At 48.2% G+C, this 16,750-nt stretch overlaps 1 protein-coding gene across 1 annotated transcript; it reads left to right on the top strand.

Moving 5' to 3' along the window:
* Positions 1-4,593: 4,593 nt before the first annotated feature.
* On the top strand, positions 4,594-8,141 carry LOC120036196 (mucin-1-like; the record flags this gene model as incomplete). The annotated part of the gene is made up of 1 exon (XM_038982674.1): positions 4,594-8,141. A coding segment is annotated over one exon (3,548 nt), but the record flags the coding sequence as incomplete, so codon positions are not given.
* Between the last annotated feature and the right edge of the window lie 8,609 nt (positions 8,142-16,750).

Here is a 16,750-nt window from a genome sequence, read left to right as displayed (position 1 = left end):
TATCAGACAACAGTGTAGTTTAATGGGCTCCTCTGTATCAGACAAGTAGTGTGGTTTAATGGGCTCCTCTGTATCAGATAGCAGTGTGGTTTAATGGGCTCCTCTGTATCAGATAGCAGTGTGGTTTAATGGGCTCCTCTGTATCAGACAACAGTGTAGTTTAATGGGCTCCTCTGTATCAGACAGCAGTGTGGTTTAATGGGCTCCTCTGTATCAGACCACAGTGTAGTTTAATGGGCTCCTCTGTATCAGACAGCAGTGTGGTTTAATGGGCTCCTCTGTATCAGACAGCAGTGTGGTTTAATGGGCTCCTCTGTATCACACAGCAGTGTGGTTTAATGGGCTCCTCTGTATCAGACAGCAGTGTGGTTTAATGGGCTTCTCTGTATCAGACAACAGTGTGGTTTAATGGGCTCCTCTGTATCAGACCACAGTGTGGTTTAATGGGCTCCTCTGTATCAGACCACAGTGTGGTTTAATGGGCTCCTCTGTATCAGACCACAGTGTGGTTTAATGGGCTCCTCTGTATCAGATAGCAGTGTAGTTTAATGGGCTCCTCTGTATCAGACCACAGTGTGGTTTAATGGGCTCCTCTGTATCAGACGGTAGTGTGGTTTAATGGGCTCCTCTGTATCAGACAACAGTGTGGTTTAATGGGCTCCTCTGTATCAGACAACAGTGTGGTTTAATGGGCTCCTCTGTATCAGACGGCAGTGTGGTTTAATGGGCTCCTCTGTATCAGACCACAGTGTGGTTTAATGGGCTCCTCTGTATCAGACGTTAGTGTGGTTTAATGGGCTCCTCTGTATCAGACAACAGTGTGGTTTAATGGGCTCCTCTGTATCAGATAGCAGTGTGGTTTAATGGGCTCCTCTGTATCAGATAGCAGTGTGGTTTAATGGGCTCCTCTGTATCAGACAACAGTGTAGTTTAATGGGCTCCTCTGTATCAGACAGTAGTGTGGTTTAATGGGCTCCTCTGTATCAGATAGCAGTGTGGTTTAATGGGCTCCTCTGTATCAGACAACAGTGTGGTTTAATGGGCTCCTCTGTATCAGACAACAGTGTGGTTTAATGGGCTCCTCTGTATCAGACAGCAGTGTGGTTTAATGGGCTCCTCTGTATCAGACAGCAGTGTGGTTTAATGGGCTCCTCTGTATCAGACAGCAGTGTGGTTTAATGGGCTCCTCTGTATCAGACGGTAGTGTGGTTTAATGGGCTCCTCTGTATCAGACAACAGTGTGGTTTAATGGGCTCCTCTGTATCAGATAGCAGTGTGGTTTAATGGGCTCCTCTGTATCAGATAGCAGTGTGGTTTAATGGGCTCCTCTGTATCAGACAACAGTGTAGTTTAATGGGCTCCTCTGTATCAGACAGTAGTGTGGTTTAATGGGCTCCTCTGTATCAGATAGCAGTGTGGTTTAATGGGCTCCTCTGTATCAGACAACAGTGTGGTTTAATGGGCTCCTCTGTATCAGACAACAGTGTGGTTTAATGGGCTCCTCTGTATCAGACAGCAGTGTGGTTTAATGGGCTCCTCTGTATCAGACAGCAGTGTGGTTTAATGGGCTCCTCTGTATCAGACCACAGTGTGGTTTAATGGGCTCCTCTGTATCAGACCACAGTGTGGTTTAATGGGCTCCTCTGTATCAGACCACAGTGTGGTTTAATGGGCTCCTCTGTATCAGACCACAGTGTGGTTTAATGGGCTCCTCTGTATCAGATAGCAGTGTAGTTTAATGGGCTCCTCTGTATCAGACCACAGTGTAGTTTAATGGGCTCCTCTGTATCAGACGGTAGTGTGGTTTAATGGGCTCCTCTGTATCAGACAGCAGTGTGGTTTAATGGGCTCCTCTGTATCAGACCACAGTGTGGTTTAATGGGCTCCTCTGTATCAGACAACAGTGTGGTTTAATGGGCTCCTCTGTATCAGACAGCAGTGTGGTTTAATGGGCTCCTCTGTATCAGACGGTAGTGTGGTTTAATGGGCTCCTCTGTATCAGACAACAGTGTGGTTTAATGGGCTCCTCTGTATCAGACAACAGTGTGGTTTAATGGGCTCCTCTGTATCAGACGGCAGTGTGGTTTAATGGGCTCCTCTGTATCAGACAACAGTGTGGTTTAATGGGCTCCTCTGTATCAGACGGTAGTGTGGTTTAATGGGCTCCTCTGTATCAGACAACAGTGTGGTTTAATGGGCTCCTCTGTATCAGATAGCAGTGTGGTTTAATGGGCTCCTCTGTATCAGATAGCAGTGTGGTTTAATGGGCTCCTCTGTATCAGACAACAGTGTAGTTTAATGGGCTCCTCTGTATCAGACAGTAGTGTGGTTTAATGGGCTCCTCTGTATCAGATAGCAGTGTGGTTTAATGGGCTCCTCTGTATCAGACAGCAGTGTGGTTTAATGGGCTCCTCTGTATCAGACCACAGTGTAGTTTAATGGGCTCCTCTGTATCAGACAGCAGTGTGGTTTAATGGGCTCCTCTGTATCAGACAGCAGTGTGGTTTAATGGGCTCCTCTGTATCACACAGCAGTGTGGTTTAATGGGCTCCTCTGTATCAGACAGCAGTGTGGTTTAATGGGCTTCTCTGTATCAGACAACAGTGTGGTTTAATGGGCTCCTCTGTATCAGACAGCAGTGTGGTTTAATGGGCTCCCCTGTATCAGACAGCAGTGTGGTTTAATGGGCTTCTCTGTATCAGACAACAGTGTGGTTTAATGGGCTCCTCTGTATCAGATAGCAGTGTGGTTTAATGGGCTCCTCTGTATCAGACAACAGTGTAGTTTAATGGGCTCCTCTGTATCAGACAGCAGTGTGGTTTAATGGGCTCCTCTGTATCAGACCACAGTGTAGTTTAATGGGCTCCTCTGTATCAGACAGCAGTGTGGTTTAATGGGCTCCTCTGTATCAGACAGCAGTGTGGTTTAATGGGCTCCTCTGTATCACACAGCAGTGTGGTTTAATGGGCTCCTCTGTATCAGACAGCAGTGTGGTTTAATGGGCTTCTCTGTATCAGACAACAGTGTGGTTTAATGGGCTCCTCTGTATCAGACAGCAGTGTGGTTTAATGGGCTCCTCTGTATCAGACAGCAGTGTGGTTTAATGGGCTTCTCTGTATCAGACAACAGTGTGGTTTAATGGGCTCCTCTGTATCAGACAACAGTGTGGTTTAATGGGCTCTGTATCAGACAGCAGTGTGGTTTAATGGGCTTCTCTGTATCAGACAACAGTGTGGTTTAATGGGCTCCTCTGTATCAGACAACAGTGTGGTTTAATGGGCTCCTCTGTATCAGACAGCAGTGTGGTTTAATGGGCTCCTCTGTATCAGACCACAGTGTGGTTTAATGGGCTCCTCTGTATCAGACCACAGTGTGGTTTAATGGGCTCCTCTGTATCAGACCACAGTGTGGTTTAATGGGCTCCTCTGTATCAGATAGCAGTGTAGTTTAATGGGCACCTCTGTATCAGACCACAGTGTAGTTTAATGGGCTCCTCTGTATCAGACGGTAGTGTGGTTTAATGGGCTCCTCTGTATCAGACAGCATTGTGGTTTAATGGGCTCCTCTGTATCAGACCACAGTGTGGTTTAATGGGCTCCTCTGTATCAGACAACAGTGTGGTTTAATGGGCTCCTCTGTATCAGACAGCAGTGTGGTTTAATGGGCTCCTCTGTATCAGACGGTAGTGTGGTTTAATGGGCTCCTCTGTATCAGACAACAGTGTGGTTTAATGGGCTCCTCTGTATCAGACAACAGCGTGGTTTAATGGGCTCCTCTGTATGAGACGGCAGTGTGGTTTAATGGGCTCCTCTGTATCAGACAACAGTGTGGTTTAATGGGCTCCTCTGTATCAGACGGTATTGTGGTTTAATGGGCTCCTCTGTATCAGACAACAGTGTGGTTTAATGGGCTCCTCTGTATCAGATAGCAGTGTGGTTTAATGTGCTCCTCTGTATCAGATAGCAGTGTGGTTTAATGGGCTCCTCTGTATCAGACAGCAGTGTGGTTTAATGGGCTCCTCTGTATCAGACAGCAGTGTGGTTTAATGGGCTCCTCTGTATCAGACAGCAGTGTGGTTTAATGGGCTCCTCTGTATCAGATAGCAGTGTGGTTTAATGGGCTCCTCTGTATCACACAGTAGTGTGGTTTAATGGGCTCCTCTGTATCAGATAGCAGTGTGGTTTAATGGGCTCCTCTGTATCAGACAGCAGTGTGGTTTAATGCCGCATGCATTAGTATGCATGCATCTGTGTGCGTGTGTGTGTGTGTGTGTCTGTGTGTGTGTGCATGTGTGTGTGTGTGCATGTGTGCGTGCATGTGTGTGTGTGCATGTGTGTTGTGCATGCGTGTGTGTGTGCGTGTGTGCATCTGTGCGTGTGTGTGTGTGTGCATGCGTGTGTGTGAGCGCGTGCGTGCGTGTGTTTTTGCGTGTGTGTGTGTGTGTGTGTGCGTGCGTGTGCGTGTGTGTGAGCGCGTGCGTGCGTGTGTGTGTGCGTCTGTGCGTGTTTGTGTGTGCGTGTGTGTGTGTGAGTGTTACCACTTCCTTTTCCACAGCCTGTAAATAGCCATTATTTAAACACATCCGTCCACTAGGCGCACCCACCACACACTCTAACCAGATCCTACTGGAGACAGGGGCTGTACTGGGAACTGCTGCGCCCACCACACACTCTAACCAGATCCTACTGGAGACAGGGGTCGTACTGGGAACTGCTGCTCCCACCACACACTTTAACCAGATCCTACTGGAGACAGGGGTTGTACTGGGAACTGCTGCTCCCACCACACACTTTAACCTGATCCTACTGGAGACAGGGGTTGTACTGGGAACTGCTGCTCCCACCACACACTCTAACCAGATCCTACTGGAGACAGGGGTTGTACTGGGAACTGCTGCTCCCACCACACACTCTAACCAGATCCTACTGGAGACAGGGGTTGTACTGGGAACTGCTGCTCCCACCACACACACTAACCAGATCCTACTGGAGACAGGGGTTGTACTGGGAACTGCTGCTCCCACCACACACTCTAACCAGATCCTACTGGAGACAGAGGTTGTACTGGGAACTGCTGCTCCCACCACATACTCTAACCAGATCCTACTGGAGACAGGGGTTATACTGGGAACTGCTGCTCCCACCACACACTCTAACCAGATCCTACTGGAGACAGGGGTTGTACTGGGAACTGCTGCTCCCACCAAACACTCTAACCAGATCCTACTGGAGACAGGGGTTGTACTGGGAACCGCTGCTCCCACCACACACTCTAACCAGATCCAACTGGAGACAGGGGTTGTACTGGGAACTGCTGCTCCCACCACACACTCTAACCAGATCCTACTGGAGACAGGGGTTGTACTGGGAACCGCTGCTCCCACCACACACTCTAACCAGATCCTACTGGAGACAGGGGTCGTACTGGGAACTGCTGCTCCCACCACACACTTTAACCAGATCCTACTGGAGACAGGGGTTGTACTGGGAACTGCTGCTCCCACCACACACTCTAACCAGATCCTACTGGAGACAGGGGTTGTACTGGGAACTGCTGCTCCCACCACACACTCTAACCAGATCCTACTGGAGACAGGGGTTGTACTGGGAACTGCTGCTCCCACCACACACTCTAACCAGATCCTAATGGAGACAGGGGTTGTACTGGGAACTGCTGCTCCCACCACACACTCTAACCAGATCCTACTGGAGACAGAGGTTGTACTGGGAACTGCTGCTCCCACCACACACTCTAACCAGATCCTACTGGAGACAGGGGTTGTACTGGGAACTGCTGCTCCCACCACATACTCTAACCAGATCCTACTGGAGACAGGGGTTGTACTGGGAACTGCTGCTCCCACCACACACTCTAACCAGATCCTACTGGAGACAGGGGTTGTACTGGGAACCGCTGCTCCCACCACACACTCTAACCAGATCCTACTGGAGACAGGGGTTGTACTGGGAACCGCTGCTCCCACCACACACTCTAACCAGATCCTACTGGAGACAGGGGTTGTACTGGGAACTGCTGCTCCCACCACACACTCTAACCAGATCCTACTGGAGACAGGGGTTGTACTGGGAACCGCTGCTCCCACCACACACTCTAACCAGATCCTACTGGAGACAGGGGTTGTACTGGGAACTGCTGCTCCCACCACACACTCTAACCAGATCCTACTGGAGACAGGGGTCGTACTGGGAACCGCTGCTCCCACCACACACACTAACCAGATCCTACTGGAGACAGGGGTCGTACTGGGAACTGCTGCTCCCACCACACACTCTAACCAGATCCTACTGGAGACAGAGGTTGTACTGGGAACTGCTGCTCCCACCACATACTCTAACCAGATCCTACTGGAGACAGGGGTTATACTGGGAACTGCTGCTCCCACCACACACTCTAACCAGATCCTACTGGAGACAGGGGTTGTACTGGGAACTGCTGCTCCCACCAAACACTCTAACCAGATCCTACTGGAGACAGGGGTTGTACTGGGAACCGCTGCTCCCACCACACACTCTAACCAGATCCAACTGGAGACAGGGGTTGTACTGGGAACTGCTGCTCCCACCACACACTCTAACCAGATCCTACTGGAGACAGGGGTTGTACTGGGAACCGCTGCTCCCACCACACACTCTAACCAGATCCTACTGGAGACAGGGGTCGTACTGGGAACTGCTGCTCCCACCACACACTTTAACCAGATCCTACTGGAGACAGGGGTTGTACTGGGAACTGCTGCTCCCACCACACACTCTAACCAGATCCTACTGGAGACAGGGGTTGTACTGGGAACTGCTGCTCCCACCACACACTCTAACCAGATCCTACTGGAGACAGGGGTTGTACTGGGAACTGCTGCTCCCACCACACACTCTAACCAGATCCTACTGGAGACAGGGGTTGTACTGGGAACTGCTGCTCCCACCACACACTCTAACCAGATCCTACTGGAGACAGAGGTTGTACTGGGAACTGCTGCTCCCACCACACACTCTAACCAGATCCTACTGGAGACAGGGGTTGTACTGGGAACTGCTGCTCCCACCACATACTCTAACCAGATCCTACTGGAGACAGGGGTTGTACTGGGAACTGCTGCTCCCACCACACACTCTAACCAGATCCTACTGGAGACAGGGGTTGTACTGGGAACCGCTGCTCCCACCACACACTCTAACCAGATCCTACTGGAGACAGGGGTTGTACTGGGAACCGCTGCTCCCACCACACACTCTAACCAGATCCTACTGGAGACAGGGGTTGTACTGGGAACTGCTGCTCCCACCACACACTCTAACCAGATCCTACTGGAGACAGGGGTTGTACTGGGAACCGCTGCTCCCACCACACACTCTAACCAGATCCTACTGGAGACAGGGGTTGTACTGGGAACTGCTGCTCCCACCACACACTCTAACCAGATCCTACTGGAGACAGGGGTCGTACTGGGAACCGCTGCTCCCACCACACACTCTAACCAGATCCTACTGGAGACAGGGGTCGTACTGGGAACTGCTGCTCCCACCACACACTCTAACCAGATCCTACTGGAGACAGGGGTTGTACTGGGAACCGCTGCTCCCACCACACACTCTAACCAGATCCTACTGGAGACAGGGGTCGTACTGGGAACTGCTGCTCCCACCACACACTCTAACCAGATCCTACTGGAGACAGGGGTTGTACTGGGAACCGCTGCTCCCACCACACACTCTAACCAGATCCTACTGGAGACAGGGGTCGTACTGGGAACTGCTGCTCCCACCACACACTCTAACCAGATCCTACTGGAGACAGGGGTTGTACTGGGAACCGCTGCTCCCACCACACACTCTAACCAGATCCTACTGGAGACAGGGGTCGTACTGGGAACCGCTGCTCCCACCACACACTCTAACCAGATCCTACTGGAGACAGGGGTCGTACTGGGAACTGCTGCACCCACCACACACTCTAACCAGATCCTACTGGAGACAGGGGTTGTACTGGGAACTGCTGCTCCCACCACACACTCTAACCAGATCCTACTGGAGACAGGGGTTGTACTAGGAACTGCTGCTCCCACCAGTCTGCATGCAGCTCCTGATAAATGGGATGTCTTGGGGACTGACTTCAACCCTTAGATCCACTAAACCAGAACATGTGCACGTCCAGAATCATTCAAAACAATGTGTGTGAATTGGGACTGTTGGACTTAATTTAAATAGTTTGTTCTAATCCAATGTGCTCTTCTCAGGAGTCGACCCCTACATCCTTACCCTCCGTTCTGTTGAGTCACTGCAGTAAATATTGAATGTTCAGTTAAAACTATACCACTAGAAACAGATTACCATTGGATTGCAATAAAGATTGATTAAATCCCATTCAATGACATCAAATTGAATGGAGGAAACTGTCTCGGCTTGGTGTAGTCATTTGATTCGTCAGCAGGTCTGTCTATTACACTGGGTGGGTCTGTCTATTACACTGGGTATGTCTGTCTATTACACTGGGTGGGTCTGTCTATTACACTGGGTGGGTCTGTCTATTACACTGGTGGGTTTGTCTATTACACTGGGTGGGTCTGTCTTTTACACTGGGTGGGTCTGTCTATTACACTGGGTGGGTCTGTTACACTGGGTGGGTCTGTCTATTACACTGGGTGGGTCTGTTACACTGGGTGGGTCTGTCTATTACACTGGGTGGGTCTGTTACACTGGGTGGGTCTGTCTATTACACTGGGTGGGTCTGTTACACTGGGTGGGTTTGTCTGTTACACTGTGTGAGTCTATTACACTGGGTGGGTCTGTTACACTGAGTGGGTCTGTCTATTACACTGGGTGGGTCTGTCTATTACACTGGGTGGGTCTGTCTATTACACTGGGTGGGTCTGTCTATTACACTGGGTGGGTCTGTTACACTGGGTGGGTCTGTTACACCGGGTGGGTTTGTCTATTACACTGGGTGGGTCTGTTACACTGGGTGGGTCTGTCTATTACACTGGGTGGGTCTGTTACACTGGGTGGGTCTGTTACACTGGGTGGGTCTGTCTATTACACTGGGTGGGTCTGTCTATTACCCTGGGTGAGTCTGTTACACTGGGTGGGTCTGTCTATTACACTGGGTGGGTCTGTCTGTTACACTGGGTGGGTCTGTCTATTACACTGGGTGGGTCTGTCTATTACCCTGGGTGAGTCTGTTACACTGGGTGGGTCTGTCTATTACACTGGGTGGGTCTGTCTGTTACACTGGGTGGGTCTGTCTATTACACTGGGTGGGTCTGTCTATTACACTGGGTGGGTCTGTCTATTACACTGGGTGGGTCTGTCTGTTACACTGGGTGGGTCTGTCTATTACACTGGGTGGGTCTGTCTGTTACACTGGGTGGGTCTGTCTATTACACTGGGTGGGTCTGTTACACTGGGTGGGTCTGTCTATTACACTGGGTGGGTCTGTTACACTGGGTGGGTCTGTTACACTGGGTGGGTCTGTCTATTACACTGGGTGGGTCTGTTACACTGGGTGGGTCTATTACACTGGGTGGGTCTGTTACACTGGGTGGGTCTGTCTATTACACTGGGTGGGTCTGTTACACTGGGTGGGTCTGTATATTACACTGGGTGGGTCTGTCTATTACACTGGGTGGGTCTGTCTATTACACTGGGTGGGTCTGTTACACTGGGTGGGTCTGTCTATTACACTGGGTGGGTTTGTCTATTACACTGGGTGGGTCTGTTACACTGGGTGGGTCTGTCTATTACACTGGGTGGGTCTGTTACACTGGGTGGGTCTGTCTATTACACTGGGTGGGTCTGTTACACTGGGTGGGTCTGTCTATTACACTGGGTGGGTCTGTTACACTGGGTGGGTCTGTCTATTACACTGGGTGGGTCTGTTACACTGGGTGGGTCTGTCTATTACACTGGGTGGGTCTGTCTATTACACTGGGTGGGTCTGTCTGTTACACTGGGTGGGTCTGTTACACTGGGTGGGTCTGTCTATTACACTGGGTGGGTCTGTCTATTATACTGGGTGGGTCTGTTACACTGGGTGGGTCTGTCTATTACACTGGGTGGGTCTGTTACACTGGGTGGGTCTGTCCGTTACACTGGGTGGGTCTGTCCGTTACACTGGGTGGGTCTGTCTATTAAACTGGGTGGGTCTGTCTATTACACTGGGTGGATCTGTCTATTACACTGGGTGGGTCTGTCTGTTACACAGGGTGGGTCTGTTACACTGGGTGGGTCTGTTACACTGGGTGGGTCTGTCTATTACACTGGGTGGGTCTGTTACACTGGGTGGGTCTGTCTGTTACACTGGGTGGGTCCGTTACACCGGGTGGGTCTGTCTATTACACTGGGTGGGTCTGTTACACTGGGTGGGTCTGTCTATTACACTGGATGGGTCTGTTACACTGGGTGGGTCTGTCTATTACACTGAGTGGGTCTGTTACACTGGGTGGGTCTGTCTATTACACTGGGTGGGTCTGTTACACTGGGTGGGTCTGTCTTTTACACTGAGTGGGTCTGTCTATTACACTGGGTGGGTCTGTCTGTTACACTGGGTGGGTCTGATACACTGGGTGGGTCTGTCTATTACACTGGGTGGGTGTGTCTATTACACTGGGTGGGTCTGTCTGTTACACTGGGTGGGTCTGTTACACTGGGTGGGTCTGTCTATTACACTGGGTGGGTCTGTTACACTGGGTGGGTCTGTCTATTACACCGGGTGGGTCTGTCTATTACACTGGGTGGGTCTGTCTGTTACACTGGGTGGGTCTGTTACACTGGGTGGGTCTGTCTATTACACTGGGTGTGTGTGTCCGTTACACCGGGTGGGTTTGTCTATTACACCGGGTGGGTGTGTCCGTTACACCGGGTGGGTCTTTCCGTTACACCGGGTGGGTGTGTCCGTTACACCGGGTGGGTGTGTACGTTACACTGGGTAGGCCGCAGGATGGCCAGTGCGTTAGTGTTATTGGTGATTGAGAGGGGAGGTGTCTTGCTTGTGTAATTATCGCTGTGATGATGAAGCGCTGACACATTACCAGAGACGCTATAATTGGATAACTCTATTCATGCTGCCTCGAAGGCTCTGTCTCTCCATTCTCTCTCCCTCTCTCTCTCTCTCTCTCCCCCTCTCTCTCTCTCTCAACACCTCTCTCTCTCTCTCTCCCTTTCTCTCTCTCTTTCTCCTAACACCTCTCTTTCCGTCCCTCTCTCTCTTTCTCTCTCTCCCTTTCTCTCTCTCCCTTTCTCTCTCTCTCCCTTTCTCTCTCTCTCTCTCTTTCTCTACTAACACCTCTCTCTCTATCTCTCTCTTTCTCCCTTTCTCTCTCCCTCTCCTAACACATCTCTCTCTCTCTCGCACTCTCTCTCTCTCTCTCTCTCTCTCTCTCCATTTCTCTCTCTCTCCTAACACCTCTCTCTCTCCCTTTCTCTCTCTCCTAACACATCTCTCTCTCTCTCCTAACACCTCTCTCTCTCTCTCTCTCTCTCTCCTAACACCTCTCTCTCCCTTTCTCTCTCGCTCTCTCCTAACACATCTCTCTCTCTCTCCTAACACCTCTCTCTCTCTCTCTCTCTCCTAAAACCTCTCTCTCCCTTTCTCTCTCGCTCTCTCCTAACACATCTCTCTCTCTCTCTCTCCTAACACATCTCTCTCTCTCTCCTAACACCTCTCTCTCCCTTTCTCTCTCTCTCTCTCTCTCTCTCTCGCTCTCTCTCTCTCTCTCTCTCTCAATTCAATTCAATTCAATTCAAGGGGCTTTATTGGCATGGGAAACATGTGTTAACATTGCCAAAGCAAGTGAGGTAGATATTATACAAAAGTGAAATAAACAATACAAATTAACAGTAAACATTACACATACAGAAGTTTCAAAACAATAAAGACATTACAAATGTTATATTATATATATACAGTGTTGTAACAATGTACAAATGGTTAAAGCACACAAGTTAAAATAAATAAGCATAAATATGGGTTGTATTTACAATGGTGTTTGTTCTTCACTGGTTGCCCTTTTCTTGTGGCAACAGGTCACAAATCTTGCTGCTGTGATGGCACACTGTGGAATTTCTCCCAGTAGATATGGGAGTTTATCAAAATTGGATTTGTTTTCAAATTCTTTGTGGATCTGTGTAATCTGAGGGAAATATGTCTCTCTAATATGGTCATACATTGGGCAGGAGGTTAGGAAGTGCAGCTCAGTTTCCACCTCATTTTGTGGGCAGTGTGCACATAGCCTGTCTTCTCTTGAGAGCCATGTCTGCCTACGGCGGCCTTTCTCAATAGCAAGGCTATGCTCACTGAGTCTGTACATAGTCAAAGCTTTCCTTAAGTTTGGGTCAGTCACAGTGGTCAGGTATTCTGCCACTGTGTACTCTCTGTTTAGGGCCAAATAGCATTCTAGTTTGCTCTGTTTTTTTGTTAATTCTTTCCAATGTGTCAAGTAATTATCTTTTTGTTTTCTCATGATTTGGTTGAGTCTAATTGTGCTGTTGTCCTGGGGCTCTGTGGGGTGTGTTTGTGTTTGTGAACAGAGCCCTAGGACCAGCTTGCTTAGGGGACTCTTCTCCAGGTTCATCTCTCTGTAGGTGATGGCTTTGTTATGGAAGGTTTGGGAATCGCTTCCTTTTAGGTGGTTGTAGAATTTAACGGCTCTTTTCTGGATTTTGATAATTAGTGGGTATCGGCCTAATTCTGCTCTGCATGCATTATTTGGTGTTCTACGTTGTACACGGAGGATATTTTTGCAGAATTCTGCATGCAGAGTCTCAATTTGGTGTTTGTCCCATTTTGTGAAATCTTGGTTGGTGAGCGGACCCCAGACCTCACAACCATAAAGGGCAATGGGCTCTATGACTGATTCAAGTATTTTTAGCCAGATCCTAATTGGTATGTTGAAATTTATGTTCCTTTTGATGGCATAGAAGGCCCTTCTTGCCTTGTCTCTCAGATCGTTCACAGCTTTGTGGAAGTTACCTGTGGTGCTGATGTTTAGGCCGAGGTATGTATAGTTTTTTGTGTGCTCTAGGGCAACGGTGTCTAGATGGAATTTGTGGTCCTGGTGACTGGACCTTTTTTGGAACACCATTATTTTGGTCTTACTGAGATTTACTGTCAGGGCCCAGGTCTGACAGAATCTGTGCAGAAGATCTAGGTGCTGCTGTAGGCCCTCCTTGGTTGGTGACAGAAGCACCAGATCATCAGCAAACAGTAGACATTTGACTTCGGATTCTAGTAGGGTGAGACCGGGTGCTGCAGACTGTTCTAGTGCCCGCGCCAATTCGTTGATATATATGTTGAAGAGGGTGGGGCTTAAGCTGCATCCCTGTCTCATCCCACGACCCTGTGTGAAGAAATGTGTGTGTTTTTTGCCAATTTTAACCGCACACTTGTTGTTTGTGTACATGGATTTTATAATGTCGTATGTTTTACCCCCAACACCACTTTCCATCAATTTGTATAGCAGACCCTCATGCCAAATTGAGTCGAAGGCTTTTTTGAAATCAACAAAGCATGAGAAGACTTTGCCTTTGTTTTGGTTTGTTTGGTTGTCAATTAGGGTGTGTAGGGTGAATACATGGTCTGTTGTACGGTAATTTGGTAAAAAGCCAATTTGACATTTGCTCAGTACATTGTTTTCATTGAGGAAATGTACGAGTCTGCTGTTAATGATAATGCAGAGGATTTTCCCAAGGTTACTGTTGACGCATATTCCACGGTAGTTATTGGGGTCAAATTTGTCTCCACTTTTGTGGATTGGGGTGATCAGTCCTTGGTTCCAAATATTGGGGAAGATGCCAGAGCTAAGGACGATGTTAAAGAGTTTTAGTATAGCCAATTGGAATTTGTTGTCTGTATATTTGATCATTTCATTAAGGATACCATCAACACCACAGGCCTTTTTGGGTTGGAGGGTTTTTATTTTGTCCTGTAACTCATTCAAGGTAATTGGAGAATCCAGTGGGTTCTGGTAGTCTTTAATAGTTGATTCTAGGATTTGTATTTGATCATGTATATGTTTTTGCTCTTTATTCTTTGTTATAGAGCCAAAAAGATTGGAGAAGTGGTTTACCCATACATCTCCATTTTGGATAGATAATTCTTCGTGTTGTTGTTTGTTTAGTGTTTTCCAATTTTCCCAGAATTGGTTAGAGTCTATGGAGTCTTCAATTACATTGAGCTGATTTCTGATGTGCTGTTCCTTCTTTTTCCGTAGTGTATTTCTGTATTGTTTTAGTGATTCACCATAGTGAAGGCGTAGACTCAGGTTTTCCGGGTCTCTATGTTTTTGGTTGGACAGGTTTCTCAATTTATTTCTTAGATTTTTGCATTCTTTATCAAACCATTTGTCATTGTTGTTCATTTTCTTCGGTTTTCTATTTGAGATTTTTAGATTTGATAGGGAAGCTGAGAGGTCAAATATACTGTTAAGATTTTCTACTGCCAAGTTTACACCTTCACTATTGCAGTGGAACATTTTACCCAGGAAGTTGTCTAAAAGGGATTGAATTTGCTGTTGCCTAATTGTTTTTTGGTAGGTTTCCAAACTGCATTCCTTCCATCTATAGCATTTCTTAATGTTACTCAGTTCCTTTGGCTTTGATGCCTCATGATTGAGTATTGCTCTGTTCAAGTAGACTGTGATTTTGCTGTGGTCTGATAGGGGTGTCAGTGGGCTGACTGTGAACGCTCTGAGAGACTCTGGGTTGAGGTCAGTGATAAAGTAGTCTACAGTGCTACTGCCAAGAGATGAGCTATAGGTGAACCTACCATAGGAGTCCCCTCGAAGCCTACCATTGACTATGTACATACCCAGCGTGCGACAGAGCTGCAGGAGTTGTGACCCGTTTTTGTTGGTTATGTTGTCATAGTTGTGCCTAGGGGGGCATATGGGGGAGGGAATGCTGTCACCTGCAGGCAGGTGTTTGTCCCCCTGTGTGCTGAGGGTGTCAGGTTCTTGTCCAGTTCTGGCATTTAGGTCGCCACAGACTAATACATGTCCCTGGGCCTGGAAATGATTGATTTCCCCCTCCAGGATGGAGAAGCTGTCTTTATTAAAGTATGGGGATTCTAGTGGGGGGATATAGGTAGCACACAGGAGGACATTTTTCTCTGTTAAGATAATTTCCTTTTGAATTTCTAGCCAAATGTAAAATGTTCCTGTTTTGATTAATTTAATGGAGTGAGTTAGGTCTGCTCTATACCAAATTAGCATTCCCCCTGAGTCCCTTCCCTGTTTCACACCTGGTAGTTTGGTGGATGGGACTACCAGCTCTCTGTAACCTAGAGGGCAACCAGTGGGTCCGTCTCCGCTATACCATGTTTCTTGCAGGATGACAATGTCTGCATTACCGATTTCTTTGGGGAAGTCCGGGTTCCTGCTCTTTAGGCCAAAGGCAGATGACCTCAGGCCTTGGATATTCCAGGATGATATAGTGAAGGCTTTTTGTTCCATAAAGTGTCCAATGTTGTTGGCCGTGTGGTTTGGCCTCAGGCCAGTAAGTGTGAGCAGAGCCTGCTGAGCATCTGGTACATGCCGATCTCTCCCTCTCTCCCTCTCTCCCTCTCTCCCCTTCTCTGCCTCTCTCCCTCTCTCCCTCTCTCCTTCTCCGCCTCTCTCCCTCTCTCCCTCTCTCCCTCTCTCCTTCTCCGCCTCTCTCCCTCTCTCCCTCTCTCCTTCTCCGCCTCTCTCCCTCTCTCCCTCTCTCTCTCTCTCCTAAAACCTCTCTCTCTATCCCCTCTCTCTCTCTCGCTCTCTCCTAACACATCTCTCTCTCTCTCTCTCCTAACACATCTCTCTCTCTCTCTCTCTCTCTCCTAACACCTCTCTCTCCCTTTCTCTCTCTCTCTCTCTCTCTCTCTCTCCTAAAACCTCTCTCTCTCTCTCTCTCCTAACACCTCTCTCTCTCTCTCTCTCTCTCTCTCTCTCTCTCTCTCTCCTAACACATCTCTCTCTCTCTCTCTCTCCTAACATCTCTCTGTCTCTCCCTCGTTTCCTCACATCTCTCACTTTGTATGATCTCAGTCGCCAACAATCATCGCAGCTACAGCTCTGTATCTTACGGATACACACATACACGCACACGCACAAACACACATACACACACACATATGCACACATGTACATACACACACGTACGCACTCACAAACACACACGCACAGCGTTCCATTCTCTGCCAGTATCAACACACCGTCATAACGTACCTCTTCTAAGTTTGCACGTGTCTCCCTATTGGCATCTATACATAGGTAATTAGTGTTCCCATTCAAGTTAAGTTATGTATATATGCAGTAACTCTGGCCCTGAAGGATTCAGGCCTACATGTGTTAGTGTGATATCTCCAGGATATCAAGGTATTCTCTCCAGGTGTTACCCTGCCTGTGTAATTATATAGATCGCTTTATGAAGTACACTCCCAGAGAGATTACTATGCACGGCCTTGTCTCAGGGGATTTCTGAAAAAGGAGGAAAGATGAAAATTCATGAAGAACAGATGGTTCAGAGCTGAATCATTTATACAGGTTCATGTCTGTCTCTGATAATGATTCATGTTGTTGACTGATTTGTGCTTCCTGCTGGGGTTGATTTTGTGTCAGATCAGACGCGGTAACTAGGCTGTTTGGTCTGCAATAGTATGCACTCCTTTCATTAAAATCACAATCATCCTTAACCATTTGAGTAATGTAGCTTATACTTGTGATTATTATGGGGAAACGTCTAATACATAATTGATTACAAAA

The sequence above is a fragment of the Salvelinus namaycush genome, unplaced genomic scaffold (genome assembly GCF_016432855.1).
Source record: "Salvelinus namaycush isolate Seneca unplaced genomic scaffold, SaNama_1.0 Scaffold1239, whole genome shotgun sequence".
Classification (NCBI taxonomy): Eukaryota; Metazoa; Chordata; class Actinopteri; order Salmoniformes; family Salmonidae; genus Salvelinus; species Salvelinus namaycush.
The sequence above is the reverse complement of the archived record's forward strand: the minus strand, read 5'-3'. Positions and strand labels throughout refer to the sequence as shown.